Here is a 17,766-nt window from a genome sequence, read left to right as displayed (position 1 = left end):
ATCCTTAGGCTCCCACAGTGGGGTTTAAGCAGACTAGGATGGCATCTGCAAGTGGAGAAACAGTGGGATGGTGACAACTTAACACCTGCACTACAGCCTTGATCTAAATCAGGGCCATCTTGCCTAAGCTACTTGCTGGGGATCAGATGTACTTTGGCCCCAAGGTTGTGACTTGATGCAGACATGGCTGCATCCTGCTTCTTCCTTCCCTTTTGTCTTTCTACTTAGTACAGCATTTCATGAAGCATAAGCAGTGGGAGCACCGGGGGCATGTTATTTATATACTGCCCTGGCACGGACAGCCTGAGCAAGCCCAATCTCATCAGATCTCAGAAGCTAAGCAAGGTTGGTCCCAGTTAGTATTTGGATGGGAGACCACCAAGGAAGTCCAGGGTTGCTAAGCAGAGATAGGCAATGGCAAACCACCCCTGCTCATCTCTTGCCCTGAAAACTCTACAATGTCACCATAAGTCAGCTGTGACTTGACGGCACTTTACACACACACACACACTTATGAACTGTTATCTCCACAGTACAGATTGCAGGGGAAGGACTGACAGGCAAAACTGATTTGCCCAAGGCCAGCTACTGAGTTTACAGCCAAATTGAGAATAGGACCAGGAGTTTCCCAGTTGATGTTCTTAAATACTATATTATGCCATTTCTGCAAGAAAACTAATAAATAAATCCATCTCTAGGTTACTGCAGAGCCCAGAGTGCATTAGCTACAACTACTTGCAATGGCTATATTAAAAATGGGTGGAGTACTGCTATACTCCACCCATCTCTTAAACCCATAAAATACTGAGCCCGCTAGTGTTTATGAAGGTGAATGAAATGTCCACCTAATTACACAGTTCTTTGCCTAAACTTAAACTTACTTCATTAATTTTTGTTCGCAGAGAAAGTTAAAGAGTAGTAGTTATGTTAAGTTTATATCATCAAGCAGACACCCCACTTTGGAAAGAAAAAAAAAGTTTGTTTGCTAATACAGCTGCAGAGCTAGACTATCCACTCGTGAGATGCTCATAATTAGGTCAAAGTCATTATTATGCTTCCTCCTTCCTGATAGCAGTTCCTTAATGCATTAGTGCAATTAATCAACCACTATCTCACCCCAGGCAAGTTGCCTCTGCCCCTCTCACCAGTAAGACAATGTCACCTCTTAGATTTCACTATACTACCATGCATATTAAAGAGCAGTGTGGCAATGTCGCAGATTTCTTGGTCCTTGGAAAGATGAGGAAGGCAGCTGTAATAGCATAACAGAGTTCTTTTCAACTTGAGTGAGATATTCAAGCATTGTGCCAGCACTACTGCAGCTACACATGCTGCCTCTCCTGACCTTAAAGAGCTACAGGAAACCATTCAGTGACTTGCAACCCCACAGCAACATTACCTTCTGTGGAACACAAGGCAGCATTCACAGGGTTCTCATATCTGCCATCTGTATCATATACCTTCTAACCGTGCTGTGCAAGTTAAACACATTTTCTATTTTGATTGGAGATAGAATCTCAGGATTTATTCAAATATACAGAAAAGGTATGCGGTACAGTCCTTTCATGGACGGTACCATTTTAGATTGCAGGAGGGAGAAATCAAATATTTAAATATCCCTCACTATCTCTCCATCAGTTTTCCTTTTTTTTTTTTTGCCATCAAGTCACATCTAACTTATGGCGACCCCTGGTGGGGTTTTCAAGGCAAGAGACGTTCAGAGGTGGTTTGCCATTGCCTGCCTCCGCGTCACAACCCTGGTATTCCTTGGAGGTCTCCCATCCAAATACTTGCCAGGGGTCGACCCTGCTTAGCTTCTGAGATCTGACGAGATCAGGCTAGCCTGGACTATCCAGGTCAGGGCAGTTTTTCATATGCAGGAAGGTATTTTCATTAAGGTACATTCAAACATGCTGCTTCCCCACCTGCAGTCTTAAGTGGTACAGTCCGGGAAAGGACTTTGCTAGTTATTTATTTTTTTGCACATTTGAGTAAACTCTAAGGATGCAGGAACAGGAGAAAGAGGTGGGATTACACATGCCTGGTGTTGCCTGGACCACGAAAGACACATATATGGAAGATAATGGCAAAATAGACCATAGCTGGGAGTTTGAGTGGATGGACAAAGTAAAGGTAGGAAGCACAGCCTTTGGTTAAATGTTTCTGGACTGCTGCTGTACTGCAAACTGGCAAAAGGGACAACAGCAGTGGCACAAGGGATGGGAGTTCAACTGAGAGACAATCATACACTGAAGTAACCATGCAACTGCTTGGCCATGTGCCAAACTCTGTACCAATACACATAAACAATACATATAAATAAAACAGTTAAGACTGTGGCATTATAAATAAAACAAACTAAATCAACAAGTAGCCTACACAGAGAATTTAAAAAAATGGAAACAGCAGATAAAATCAATCATTCAATGCTGCAATAACCAGTTCAACAAGAAAGGGGGGGAGGAAGCCTGGGAGAGCAGAACCATCTTTGCTTGATGCCAAATTATAATAATGGGCAAAGCAAATCTCTTCAGAAATGAGTTCCTTAGTTTGCGTGCCACTACAGAAAAGGTTCATTCTCCAGAACCCACCTGCCTACCTTCAGAAGGCATATGCAGAAGAGTCTCAAATATGACTTTTGTTGCCAGGGAAGTTTACATGGAAGAAGATTCATATTTTCCATGTCACAAAGTCTGGCTTGTTTAAGACTAGACGACTTCCTGGTTTATGCCTCCCCCCATCACTCATGCACATAGCCACAAACCAGGCTTCCTGGTTTGAGAGTAACTGCAGTTTGCTGTAATGTCTAAACCAGCCAATATAGCAAATTAAAATGTGTTTTGCTTACAATTGGCTCCATGAGCAAAGGAAGGTAAAAGAGCACAAAGTAGAAGATAAATCAAGCTTATTCTTGTTGCACCATACATACCTGTTTTTGAAATTCCAGGTTCTTTACTACTGTTTTATTTGGAGAAATGAGGGCAGAGGGAATGGTGCAAAGGGAAACAAGTTCTATAATAATTTTTTGTAACCCTTATGCGTTTTGCGTGCAGCTTCTTCAGTGAGAATCTTTCAGATTCTTTTTAGTAATATCCACATGCATGCATTAAGGCAAAGGCATGGGAATGTTACTAAAAAAGACTCTGAAAGATTCTCCTTGAAGAAGCTGCATGCAAAACGGGTAAGGGTTACAAAAACTATTAAAGAATGTTTCCCTCTGCACCATTTGTTTCCTTGCCTTCGTTTTGCCTTGGTGTGACCCTTCTTTTCTTCATTGTTTTATTTGGGAACAGACTGAGGCGTAGTACTCATGAACGAGAAGATAAACCAGTCTCTGTACTTCATGACATCAGATTATAAGTAGAGCTCAACTGATGGCAAATTAAACAAAAAAATAAAACTCATAGAAAGAGTTTTAGAGAAGCCTTCTCCCTGAAATGCTGTCTAAAGGTAGTAATATCTTGGGGGAGGGGGGGATATTCCATCATATGCACTTTCACTGACAGTATGAAGTGGTACAATCAAAACACAAGGCTGTATAACCAAATACACAATCATAAGTAAAAAAATGGCCTATTTTGTGTCAACTGGCCTTTAAGATTCACAGTTGCCCCCATTTGTACAGGAAAACTTGACTTTATCCTTGCAGGGTACTAGGAAGCTTCATTAAACCCTTCTTGGAAACAGCTCTTTGCTTTCCAAGATGCGGGAGGTTGTACTCAAAGCTCTCTGTATGTATAATGTGCCATCAAGTCGCTGCCGACTTATGGCAACCCCATACAGTTTTCAAAGCAAGAAACTAACAAGGTGGTCCGCCTCTGCGGAAGCCGGTGTGGCCGCGTTTCCATGCTGCGCAGCCGAAAGGAGCCCGGACACTTGGTCCTCTGGCCGGAAGAACCCATCCGCTCCAGTATCCAAAGGGGCGGCCATTGCTTGCTGCTTCTCCGAAGGTCACGCTGGATTTGAGCTGGAGTCGTTGGAGGCTTAGAAGCCTGCTTCCACTTGCCTATTGGGGTTGCAGATGGAGCAACCTGATCTGCTGCCTTACCCTTAGCTAGGCAGGAAGGAAAGTTGGAGACAGAGGGCGATTCCAGGCAGGAAACAGGAAGTGGGAAACATTTTTTAGTTCCTGCCTACCTTAGAACCGGATAGGAATCACCCATCTGTCTCCAAGATGCCCTTCGTCTCAGAGGGAGAATGGCCTTTATAATCAAAGTACCTTTTCAGGATTGTGGGAAGGAGCTAAGGTGTAGGTCCTCCTTTTCCTCCTCCTGAGCCACACCTAGGTATGTAACAGTAGAGAGTTACACCCTTGCATGTCCACTAAAGTCAATGGGATTAGAACTGTGAAACTGTATAGGAGTTCACTGAAAATTCCACCAATTATCTGATGGGATGCAAGAGCCTTGAATTTGCAGATAAACAACATAAAACCAATTTTGCATTATTAGGTGAATGTGGGATGATATTTCTCTGAAAGGCAGGCTTTGATTTTGGGTTAAGTCTCATTACAAGAATCTAAGAAGAATCCTGTGGATCAGACTAAGGATCCATCTAGTTCAACATCCTGTGGACAACAGTGGCCAGCTAGATATTTCCAAGAAGCTCACAAGAGCATGAAGAGGCCCTCCCTTGCTGTTTGCTCACCAGCACCAGGCATGCATAGATGTATTCCTTATGATGCGGGGAAGATCCCATGTAGCCTATATCACTAGGCCTATCTATAAATCTTTCTAGTACACCTTTAAAGCTATCAAATCTAGTGGCCGCCAACACGTCCTGCAGGTGGGAATTTTAGGACTAGGGATTATGCAACAAAATAACGAGATGGATGGACTCAATCAAGGAAGCCACGGCCTTCAATTTGCAAGATCTGGGCAAGGCTGTCAAAGACAGGACATTTTGGAGGACTTTCATTCATAGGGTCGCCATGAGTCGGAAGCGACTTGACGGCACTTAACACACACACATACAACAACAACAAAATAACGAATATTACAAAGGGAGGGGATTCTGTTCACTCTCCACGCCATTCATAATTTCTACCGCATCCCTCTTCAGGTTGTCCTTTGATAGCTTCCATGCATGCTCACCGGGGCTCAAGCGCCCACTGTGCTCATCTGTTCTGAGTAAACACGCATGGATTTGGGCTGCACGTTAGTTTTCAACGCCAGGGCTTCACCTCGGACTAGGACAACAAGTATGAAGGGATGGAGCGCATTTCCCTCACCTCTGCTTAAGGACAGGCAGCCCCCCCCCCCCAGTGGAAAAGGGCGTCCTTCTCAGATGCTCTTCCCAGGCTGACCAGAGCCTCGGGATCCCCCCCTCCCCCCCCCCAGTAACCCTGGTGCGGAAAGGCTTCTTCCCCCTGGGGATGCAGCCCACACTGCAGTTCCGGGCAACTGGGTTCCCCTTCGTTTCTGGAAGGGGGGGGCTGCCTCTCCTCGCCCCTCTTCTCCGGCAAGGTGGGCTGTGGCCAGCCTCGCTGGAAGAAACAAGGGGGCCGCGTTCCCCGCGGGGGGTGGGGGGGCGGTGTGTTGCGCCCCGCTCCGCTCGCCTCAGCACGCCCCTCGGCCCAGAGGCGGCGGCACCACCACCACCACCACCCCCCACACACACACACCCGCCTCCCCTTCCCCGGCGCTCCGGGCCCTCCCGCCGGGCTGCAACCGGAGCCGAGGGCGCTGCTGAGGAGACGCGTGGCGAGTCCCCGTCGTCCCCCCCCCCCAAGGACCCTCACGTACCTCCCACTCGGTACATGTTGGCCGCCATGTCTGCGCGGTGCGCCCTCCTTCTGCCGCCGGGCTGGGAAGGAGAGGAGCGCCCCGCTGCCCCCTCCGCCACCCGCCCCGGGCACAACAAGGCGCCGGGAGGAGGCCCAGCTTCGGCCAAGCCGCTGGGGGAGGGGAGCGGGGGCAGCGGCAGGAGGCGAAGGGTTAACGCGCAGCGCCCGAGCCCGCCAATGGCAGGGGAGGGGGCGGAACGAAGGGGCAAGGCCCTGGCGCCGCTCTGGCTTCACGGCCGCGCTGTGCGCAGGCGGGCCGGGAGGGGCCAGCGTCCCGGGCTACCTGTGCGGAGGGCCGCTGGGACCCTCCTCCTCCCCCCCCCAGGTGCTCGGGCCAGGGTCCGGGGCTCTCCTCGGCCCCTTTTCTGCATCGTGGGGATGCAGATGGATCCTAACAAGGCAGAATACATTCAGAAGGTGAAAAAGGAAGGAAGGTGTTTGACGACAACCTCTTCTACATTATTTTTTTACTGCAACACTGTGGTTCTGGGATTATTCCACCCATTGCAACCCACGATTTGTATATTTAGTACTTTTTTTTTATCTTGCCCTTTTCAGAGCAAGGGCCAGATTAAAAAAAAAGTACTAAATATATAAATCGTGGGTTGCAATGGATGAAATGCTCGGGGAGCATACATTTTGGTCATTTTTATCCTCACAATAACCCAGTGAGGTCGGTTAGCCTGAGGGTGACTGCTCCAAGAGCACTCAGTCAGTTTCGCAGCAAGCGGGGATCTGCGCCCAGATTTCCCCAGTCCGGTCCAAGCCAGATGCTAACCACTACACTGCACAGAAATTAAGCAACCTGACATTTTCCAGCTGCGTAATTGACTTGTTTCTCACTGTTTACCAGGGCTATGCCAGTATTTGCTGTAGTCAGCAGCTCCTTGTGTTCCAGGGCATGGTGCACTTATGCTGGGAAGCCATAATTGACCATGGCGCTTCACAAAGGGAGAGGTGAATGCACTTAGCCAGTCACAGTTAACATATTTTCCACACAATGTATGAGGCAGCTCAGAAAAACTCACGTGAGATTAAGGAAGTGCTACTGGGATTATCTGGCACCAGTGTGTGGCACCAAACAGATGCATGGGTTTTTCCCCCCTGCAGCTGCAACTCCTTTTGGAAAAGAATTCAAAAGCTATTGTTTCCACAATTGTTTTCTCAAAAAAAATTAAATTCACTGCAGAACCTTTGGCAAGTGTATCCAAAGGAACACCTGTGGGCTGTGTCGGTATAAAGCCTCATTCACACTGAGGTTCCTCTATATGATCATGTGAAAGAAATGTGCAAGAAATGGGAGGAAAGGAGATTGGTGTATATCTGTAAAATGGCTTTTTCACGCACAACAGGTTGTCAACCCTACATTAATGACTTTTAAACTGGGTCAAGTTGTAAGATATTCCAGGAAGGGAGGCACTTGCAACAGAGTACTGTGTCACAGCCACCAAAACTGCAGAGAGACAGGGATAGGCATGGGTGCTTCTGGCCACTGCAACTTCTCCCACTTTACCTGGCCAGCTGGTTTTAAGGAAAAGCCTGAAACCTCCTGTTCTAGTCTTCCTCTAATGTCAAAGTTGAAGTAGTATTTCACATTTTTTAAAATACAGACACAACACTGAACTACATATCTGAGTGATTAAAATCTGGGCAGTTTGCTTAACAGTGAAATGGGTGAGAGGCTTCGGAAAGACAATATGTTTAGAAGGGGGCCCAGTACAAAAGAGTTAAGAAACATGCCCTACACAGAATACTACTACTCACCATATTTTATAAAGGACAAAACTGGTATAGGGTAGAAGTCTGAAGCCCCTAATTCTCATGATGGTTTTTAAAATGCAACAGTCTGGCTGAAAATGTAAAAAAGAAAAAGCAAGAAAGAAATTAGTTTTTCAGCCTCAATAAATGTCAAAACTAAATTACTTGCAAATAAATAATGATGCAAAAACTGTGCCTAAAATGTCTATTACATTAAAATGTTGGTTCCATTGCTTATTTGAATATGATTAATGAAAATCAATCATATTTTTGTGATTGTATTCTGGGCTGGAGCATTTTCTTGGTGAAAACCTTGCTGGCAAGCAATAAATAATGTAAAGAAATAAAATAAATCAATTTCTTTTTTCAATTTCTTTGCATCCCCACCTTTATCAAAATGATTTCTCACTTCATCTCCTATAGCTAAAGAGACAGGTAATGCAAAATTAAATAGTTGCTAGAAGTTATGATAAGGTGCAAGCATTTCTCTGTAATGTGCATTTGAACTAATCACATGCCTACCTCCCTTTCGTTAAAATAAAATTGTGACTATTAGGTTAACATTTCTTATAAGCCATTCAGCAATGCACTTTTCATTTCCTACCTTAATGGGAAATTAGCATTCTAATCCCGACACTCAAATTAATGGACGTGTGAAAGCACTATTTACTTCTAAGCAATATTGCCCCCTTCCTGTGTTTAGCAAACACTGTGATTTCCCCCATATTTGAAGGGGCTCCACAGTCTGAAAGGGATGCTTGAAATCTTTATCTGTCCTGTCAACTGAAAGAAGAGCTTGCTGATAAGAAGCAAATAGATACTCTTCCATGTTCTGTAGTCTTTGTTCGCCAATGAATCACATACTTGTCACTTTTGCTCAGCAGCAGTTCCCTATCTATCAAACAGATAGAATAAAAGTTTGCTTCGCACTGCTGTTATGTGGATAAGCGAAAAAAGATCCACATCCTTTGGTCATTGAGATGATAAACCAATATTGAGACTGTACTTCATACAGGAGGTAAAAAGGTAAAGGTCCCCTGTGCAAGCACCCACGGGATGACATCACATCCAGACGTTTTCTAGGCAGACTTTCTTTTACGAGGTGGTTTGCCAGGGCCTTCCCCAGTCATCTTCCCTTTACCCCCAGCAAGCTGGGAACTCATTTTACCGACCTCGTAAGGATGGAAGGCTGAGTCAACCTTGAGCCGGCTACCTGAAACCAACTTCCGTTGGGATCGAACTCAGGTTGTGAACAGAGCTTGGACTGCAGTGCTGCAGCTTACCACTCTGTGCCACAGGGCTCCCATGCTGGAGATAGGGGTTCACATTATTGGCTGCCATCTTGGAGGGCTTTAAGAGGGGAGTGGACATATTCATGGAGGAGAGGGGTATTCATGGCTGTTAGTTAGAATGGATACTAGTCATGCTGCATACCTATTCTCTCTAGTTTCAGAGGAGCATGCCTATTATTTTGGGTGCGGTGGAGCACAGGCAGGTTGGTGCTGCGTCAGTCGTCTTGTTAGTGGCTTCCTAGAGGCACCTGGTTGGCCATTGTGTGAACAGACTGCTGGACTTGATGGGCCTTGGTCTGATCCAGCAGGGCCTTTCTTATGTTCTTATGTTCTTATGTAATTCTTTCCACATAGCAATAGGCCACGCAGAGGATTTCAAAGGATCTCTGGTAACAGGTTTTGGGAACAATTATTTTGTGCCCTAGAGAGATGTTGCCCATTAAAGTACACAATAATGAGCTAAATGGACTGATGGTCTCACTTGTAGAAGGCAGTTTCATTTATTCAAAAAGCTACAGCTGCCTGCAATCCTAAAAACACTATCCTGGGGACAAGTCCCATTTAATAAAATGAGTTTATGGATAAGAAGTAAATAAATAGTCTTCTAGATTCTGAAGGGGGCTGTAATCCACTTTCATGTTTATGGTATGACATGCCTTAGCCTGTTTTCTGTTTGCGTTGTTTTCTGATGCTATAGCCCTAGAACTATTGCATTGTTTATTTAATGTTTTGTGCTATCTGATTGAATTGAATTTTTTAAAAATATTTTATAACCCACCTTGAACCTCAATGTGAAAAGCAGTCAATAAATGCATTAAATACATTAAATAAATAAAAAATACTTTATGCGTACACCTAATGTTCTATCAGCTTTACATATATATGAAAAAACTTACCCCAGAGAAACATTATTCTGTTTGGATCATATTTTTGCAGTGAACTGTATGGAACTATACAAACCATATAAGTCACATACCAGCCCTGAAATGTTCCTCTCAAGATATAATAATAACTTTAAAACCAGGTATAAATTGTGCATCTGTTAACAAACATAGACTAATTAATCTACATTAAAATAATTTTATTTGTTTATTTAGAACATTTTTATGCCACTTTTCCAGGCACCTCTCCACGCAAAGACTCAATGTGAAAAAAGCAAAGTTTCTTTCTAAAAAGGACCAAGGGAGTTGTGTACTTGCCATCGCCACATTATCCATGCAATCCTGAAGGGGGAGGGAGAAGCGCCATAGGAGCCAGTGTGACCCCAAGCTGGCGTCCATGTCACTTTGCGCTGTGATAAGTGGAATGGACGCTGACCCGGGTAGCGATGCAGCAGTGCAGGCAGCAAAATCCCAGAAGTGAGTGCCAGCATCAGGGGGACATTCCCAGGGGCAGAGCTGCCTTTAGGCAGCTTACCACTCTGTGCCACGGGGCTCCTCTTTTGGCCTGGGAACACCCCTCTACACTGAGGCGTTCATGGAGGAGTTTTAACTTTTATTTTTTGGCCAAGAAGCCTTTGTGGAGGCGGCATGGCTGCACCACTCCCGGACGCTGTCTACCTACCCCCCTTCAGGAATGGGCTGCCCAATACCCTGATCTAGCAGTTGCTCATACCTCCAAAAGGATTCCAGAAGACCAAAATTATGGGAGAAAATAGAAAGTACAATCCCTCCAGAAAATCCTCGACACAGGCCCTATTCAAGTGAATGGGAGCTGCGCAAGGGTGTCGCAGTGTTCTTAAAAAGCTCCCATTCACTTCAATGGAGCTGATATAGATTTTCTCTGAAAGTGGTGCTTTAACCCCTTGTCATGGAGAGAACAGTCTAATCAGTACCGTTCTTTCAAAACACGAAAGAAAAATGCGTTCTACTAGTGATGCTAATTAAATTATAAGCAAAGTACAGGACCATAAGAAGTTTCCTAGTTTATTCATTTGTTCTGTTCTTTGAGAATCATAGGTTTTAAATGGAAGCAGGAGAGCTATTGATTGGAAACTGAAGAACAAATCTAAAAATTTAAAAAGGCCAAGCTACTCAAAATGAATCACTGCTATGCTATCAGCCCAGAAATAAGATTGTAAATAAAGGCTGTCGGTAGCAAGGAAGTATAACAACAGACAAAAATTCTGCCATAAATCATCAACATTAAAAAAAATATTGTTTGCAAATAATCTTTCACAGTTATGACATATATACTAAAACACATAATGAATTTCACAAATATTATTCCATTTGTTTTATTTGGAAGAACCACATTGTAATAATACAATTGGTGCAGTAAGAGCTGGAATATTAATTTTAATTAGGTGCAGCAGAACTTACCTTGACGGCCCAGGCTATCCCAATCTTGTCAGATCTCAGAAATTAAGCAGGATCAGCCTGGTTAGTATTTGGGTGGGGGACCACCAAGGAATAACAGGGTTGTTATGCAGAGGAAGGCTATGGCAAATCACCTCTGTTAGTCTCTTGCCTTGAAAACCCTATAAGGGGTCTTTATAAGTTGGCTGCGACTTGATGGCACTTTACATACACACATAGTAGAGCTTAGATTAGGTGTTATCCACAATACATATTTCAGAATACCTGAACTGGGTTTAAACAATGGCCAGAGCTCACCTAAGAAACTATTTCACTATGCTTAAGACACCAAGGTGAAAACAGCAACTGTTTATAATGGTTAGAATTTGCATTCAGGTTTCCACAATTTGTATATGCACTTGTGATTAAGATACACAGATAATAACCACCCACTCCCATGTACTCATTCCATTTCTTGCTGTGTCTGTCATCCCAATTCCTTTCTTTTTAAGTGTCATAGTAAATACACAACTTTTTTAAAAAGTCACTATGGGACTATGGGAAGAGCTGTGTTGGTTTACATGCAGTGACTATCTGGGAATAAGCTATAATGTATTGCAGCATCAAACATAATGGTAAGCTGGTGTTACAAGTTAGCAAGTACAAAAGCATATGTACCTCCAATGTATTATGAGATAGGGACAGAGGATGAATTCCTATTTTTGACAAATGCATCTTGGATACAATAGAGAACCACTTTCCTTCAATTTGTGATAAATTTGCCTGTAACCTAGATGCTCCCATTTCCCAACTGTTAATATTATAGCAAATTTGCTGTTTGATTACTATGAATGAGTTATCACTATGGCTTTCCCTGAAGTCAAGGATCTGACACACACACAAACTCTCAGTTCCCCCTTAAAGATGTAGGTACCTGTATTGGTCCACAGCAAAATAAACAAAACAAAAAAAAATCCAGGTAATACCATTTGTTAAGATTGTGTTGTGGTATTATAGCTGGGCTGAATACAAGAAGCTTTCTTTTGTTTTTAATGTTCTTTAATGGTTGTGGATGCTTCCTGAATGGGCAATTTACTTGCAGGGACCCTGGGAGATATGCAAGCTGTTTTAGTCGTTAGAATGAGAAGGGCGGTGATGGAGAACTGTTAAATTATCTGGAGATGAAACATCCTAGGGCGCAGGGCTTCTCTTTTCATATCTGATGTTGAGTAGCAGATGTCCTTCCTTGAAAGAAAGTATACTCTCTACTTATAAATAAGCTTCTGCTCCAGGCCATCTAAACTCTGTGGCAAGAAAAGCTAAATGTTTGTAAAAGGGGGGGGGGGGTAAGAAAGAACATGATACAGGAGCCTTTTTGAATACAAGGAACTGGGTCTTCTAAGTAAGCTTTCTCCAATTCCATGGGGAAATTATTTATTTATTTGAGAATATTAATATGTTGCCTCATCTCCTTAAACTCAAGAAAGAAAGCAACGAGTTGCAAACATATAAAGCGCAATGTAAACACATGGCAGGCAACCCCAGAGTCTCACTTCACAGCAAATAAGAGAGGGGGCTAGATGGTAAATTGCTCACTCTCTTTCCCCTACAAGATGGTGAGCAGATCAGCTGTGTATCTTTTCAGACACTACGAGCCCCATACTAAGAGCCAAAGGCCATAATCACATAGGGAAGTAAATGCAGTCAAATAAATTGTGTAAATTAAACAAATATGCACAATTTCTCTTATTTTGACATAATTTATTCAGTACTTTTACTGTTCAGCATGCTTGAGTAGGGTTTTTTTTTAGTAATGGAGCAGGGTCTTCAGTGCACTGAATTGCTCCTTGACTTTCTTTCAGCTACTGGAACTTGTACAGACATTATTTGACTTTATCAGATTTCCTCAGGCATTTCCCATATGCTTCCAAGCATAAATTTTGCAACCTGAATAGCTAGAAAAATGTATTCTCAAAAGAATACTAAAGCCGAGCTTCTGGATGCTGAATCCTGTATCTACTTGTTGCCCTTCCTGCAGTCCCAAAGAATCATGACATTCAAACAGCCTGACCATATTGATAGCAGATGAACAAACTCTTCCAGAAGTTCTACTAGCAAATGCTGCCCCTATTGAACCAGGTAAATGTGGTTGCCTGGCTCACTCTTCCAAGTTACATACTCTGACTATCCCTACTAATTTTATGTATGTATGTATTTATTTATTTTATAATCCGGGAGTCCCAAAATGCCCTCTATTTTATCCTCACAACAACCCTGTGAGGTAGGTTAGGCTGAGAGTGTGTGACTGGCCCTAGTTAACCCAGCAAGCTTCCATGGCAGAGTGGGGATTTGAACCTGGGTCTCCCAGATCCTAGTCAGACATTTTGACCACTACACGACACTTATCAAGAAAAGTCCCTATTTTTCTGAGTGCTGTCCCCATTTATGATCGTCCTTATTTTGTTCTTTAAGAAATACCCTGTGAAAATATTGTAAGTGTAAGTTGTTACACAGTTGTCATTTTTCAGGGTTCTGCACCCTCCACTGGTCTCTTGCAATTAAATTTGTGAATTGGACATGGTGTGGTGTAATGCTTAAGAGCGGTGGTTTGAAGCAGTGGATTCTGATCTGGAGAACGGTTTGATTCGCCACTCCTCCACATGAGCGGTGGAGGCTAATCTGGTGAACCGGGTTGGTTTCCCCATTCCTAACATGAAGCCAGCTGGGCGACCTTGGGCTAGTCACACTCTCTCAGCCCCACCTACCTCACAGGGTGTCTGTTGTGGGGTGGGGAAGGGAAGGTGATTGTAAGCCAGTTTGAGTCTCCCTTAAGTGGTTGAGAAAGTCGGCATATAAAAACCAACTCTTCTACTTCTTCTCTCATGAACACACGTATATGTCAAATACACCCAGTCAGGGTATATCCTGGCCTTTCGCACACTGGTGAGTTCATGCCGTACTATTGGTATAAGTTTGCAGGACAATTACATTGTTCTAGTATATCTTTAACAAAAAGAACAAAGGCTGTCTTGGTGTTTAAAACACTGCAGACAACCTATTGTACAGTAATCCAACACAATGGTTACCGCACTTGAAAATGTGGGGGGTTGTTAGGCAGTAATCCTTGTATAGGGGTGTTGCAAGTGTGTTGGTATATGAAATTCTGGTAGATATAACAAGTCAAAAGAGAGATGATACACTGGCACCTTCTAATCACACATCTCCTGGTAGAGTTTCCTATTCCTGCCACACCCCTTTGCCAGAGGAACTGGTTCTTTGGCCTGCTATTGCCAGACTCCTTTGCCTAAGCTCCTGCATAGTCTAAAGTCTGAGCTGTATCCAACCTTTCTGGCCTAGCTTGTTCCAGATAGTGCAGGCTCCTGCTTGTTGCCTGTGTGATCTACTTTCCTACACAGTTCCCATGGGACCAGATTTTGGGCTTGTACCCCAAGGCTGGCTTTGCCAAAGTCCATCTCTGAGTTTTTGAAAAGACAAAAGTACTGAGTCTGTTTGTTTTTTTATCCAACTGTATTTATTAGTTTATTTATTTTTAAAAAATCATAGTCCTCTCTCCCTTCTACCTGACAAGGATCCTCAAATAAATAAATAACTTGTTTAAACTAGAAACAGAACTATTTCAAAATATGAATAAGCAGGTTGTTGTTGTTTTTTGAACAAATGACTAATAAAAACAGCCTCTGGAAAAATGTATTCTGTAACAGCCTTCCAAAAAATTACAAGGGACTGGACATTACAAGGTACAGGCAGCTTTGGCACCACAAATGGGGAACCATCTGGCCATCATTCTGACCTCCATTAAAGAAGACAGAAATAGCAGAGTCTCACTGGATCATTTTCATATTATATATTAATACATCTAATTCTCAGTGTGGATCCATCTCTGGTTTCTTAAATCCAAACAGACAAGGTAGATCTTTCTACAAACCTGAGAAAAAACCCAAGTTTGCCCAAAAATCTGCAATCTTAACAAAATACATTGGGGGTTTAAAAACCCCAAAATGATAGAAGCAGTGCCTGCAGCTTTAAGAAACAAATGCCCTCTGAGGTCATTGCTGTGCAGCCACAAGAGGAAAATGAGTTGCTTCTGCAAGTCCTTGTGGGTTTCCCACTGTGTAACTGGGCTATACTTTTCCTGGGTAGAGGTTTTCATGGGAGGGAAGGGAGCCATCAAGTCACAGCTGACTTATGGTGACCCCGTAGGGTTTTCGAGGCAAGAGACATTAGGAGGTGATTTGCCATTGCCTGCCTCTACGTGGGCTGAGAAAGTTCTGAGAGAACAGTGACTGGCCTAAGGTCACCCAGCAGGCTTCATGTGAAGGAGTGGGGAATCAAACACGGTTTTCCAGATTACAGTCCGCCGCTTTTAACCACTACACCATAAAGGCTCTCTAAAGATAACTAATCTTTTTGTTTCTTTCTTTTCACCATCAAGTCACATCTGATTTATGGCAATCTGTGGTGGGGTTTTTAAGGCAAGAGACATTTGGAGGTGGTTTGCCATTCCCTGCCTCTGTGTCATAACGCTGGTATTCCTTGGAGGTCTCCCATCCAAATACTTGCCAGGATATACCCTGCTTAGCTTCTGAGATCTGACAAGATCAGGCTAGCCTGGGGCTATGCAGGTCAGGGCATATATGAATATACCTGTCTTTTTTCCCCTGTTGGGGTTGATCCACACTTGGAGATCCCAGTAATAGCTTTTTTAGGGCCAAAATCACATCAGGAATTCCATCAAGGAATTTCACTATTGTTATGTTCACTTATTTCATTTGCGGGCTGTTCATTATAGTTTCTGGTTTTGTTTTATGCATTGATAAATATTTTAAACTGTGCTGTCAAAGTTGCCCTGTAGTTCTATATTTAGTATGAAGTAGCAGGACCAAAATGCTTAAAATAAATAACAAAGATGAGTAAAGGTGTAGTAAGAAAGTACAGATCCTTAGCCTGAGTAGAGACTGACAAGTTGGTGCAGAACCTGAGCCATAGTACTGATTGTTACCTGAGATGCACTATAATATAATTATACCTGTCCTGTAACTAAGATACACTTTAGCCAGTAGGACTTTAAAGTTTAAAACGTGCACGTTGAATTATGTCTGAAAATTACCATGAATGCAAGATTAATAAGTTCCCTATAAGTTTTCCTGATCAAAAGCTTTTACGAGTCATCCCTGTCAGGCTCCCCAGTTGTAGTTCTTCTAACTCCACCCAGCCTATTCTAGAAAAGCCCTGAAAAAAAGAAGAAGAATATACAGGATGGCTGTCAGTTTGAAACCCTTTTACAATCCCTACATTTGAGTTTGTTCAGCTTTTATACAGTACAGAGTTATTGAAATGTGCAAGGTGCCACTGTTACCCTAAATAGGCAGTCTCCACTTTAGTTGGGGGAATTAGCTGGGGAGACAGAGCAAGAAGGGGTAACTGGGATTGATAACCTTTGTATACCAGGGCAGGCCTCGGCAAAACCTCAGAAATAAGCAGACACTTGTATAATTAAAATTGACTTTATTAAAGAATAAAAATAGTAAAACAAGAAATATATTTTAAGCAATGAATATATACCCACAAAGCATACAAGAGCTGACTAAGAGAAAAGGGGGGAAGTTGGATAGAGTTTCTGGGATGGGTGATAGTTACTAGTCTTGACCGGACATCTAGGGAAAGCAGCACTGAAGAGGAAAACAACCAACGTTTCCAGGAGCAAAAGGTAGAGCCCGCATGCAAGTGGGGGTCCATGCACAGATCCAGAATACACATACACGATGAATGGTCAAAGGACCAATATTTATATCCCAAAATGGGTCCTGAGGTGGTATGAGGTAAGCTGGCAGGAAAGCCAGAGACAAAGAATTGATTGCTTTTCTGGAGTTCCATCAAAAAGACTGGAGAGGTTTGATGAGACGCCAGGACCCAAGAGAATGCTAGACGATGCCAGCGTGGAGCGGTGGTTAAGAGTGGTGGACTTTAATCTGAAGAACGAGGTTTGATTCCCCACTCCTCCTCATGAGTGGTGGACTCTAATCTGGTGAACCGGGTTGGTTTCCCCACTCCTCCACAGGAAGCCAGCTGGGTGACCTTGGGCTAGTCTCCGTTCTCTCTGAACTCTCTCAACCCCACCTGCCTCACAAGGTGTCTGTTGTGGGGAGAGGAAGGAAAGGAGATTGTAAGGCGGTTTGGTTCTCCTTAAAAGGTAGAGAAAATCAGCATACAAAAACCAACTCTTCTTCTTCTTGAATATGGATTGATTGCTGGGATGGGTGCAGATAGGGTAAGTAATGGTCTGCTCAGAGCACTGATTGAATCACTTTAGGATGACACAATGGAGATTAGCTAGCCCCTTTGTCCTGCCAGGCACACTTTAGGGCCAGTGGAAAAGTGCAGCTGTCAACCGCCTTCCTGCCCGGGCTTGACACCCAAAATGGATTTCAAAACTCTCTGAGAAGCATCCATTTTGTGGGGAGCAGTGTCTTGCTCTTATGCCAGTCTTTGGCCCCTATGCCTTCATGTACCCCTTAGCAGGAGAAGGGGTCTGACTGCTTACACCGCGGTCTCCCCACTGAGGAAGATCGAATGTGCTCTATCACCTCAGCAGGCTGCATGGCAGCATGACTTG

The 17,766-nt window shown here is 43.5% G+C and overlaps 1 protein-coding gene across 4 annotated transcripts in view; it reads right to left on the bottom strand.

Annotated features, from left to right (window-relative positions):
• The window catches only part of MTA3 (metastasis associated 1 family member 3), a 162,099-nt gene extending 156,302 nt beyond the window's left edge, over positions 1 to 5,797 (bottom strand). For all 4 annotated transcript variants that reach the window (XM_056853108.1, XM_056853109.1, XM_056853111.1 and 1 more), the window contains exon 1: positions 5,745 to 5,797. In XM_056853108.1, the coding sequence (XP_056709086.1) occupies positions 5,745 to 5,772 (28 nt within the window). In that variant the 5' untranslated portion in view covers positions 5,773 to 5,797. The remainder of the gene's footprint in view (positions 1 to 5,744) is intronic.
• Positions 5,798 to 17,766: the final 11,969 nt, after the last annotated feature.

The sequence above is a fragment of the Euleptes europaea genome, chromosome 7, assembly GCF_029931775.1.
Source record: "Euleptes europaea isolate rEulEur1 chromosome 7, rEulEur1.hap1, whole genome shotgun sequence".
NCBI classification, from domain to species: domain Eukaryota; kingdom Metazoa; phylum Chordata; class Lepidosauria; order Squamata; family Sphaerodactylidae; genus Euleptes; species Euleptes europaea.
The sequence above is the reverse complement of the archived record's forward strand: the minus strand, read 5'-3'. Positions and strand labels throughout refer to the sequence as shown.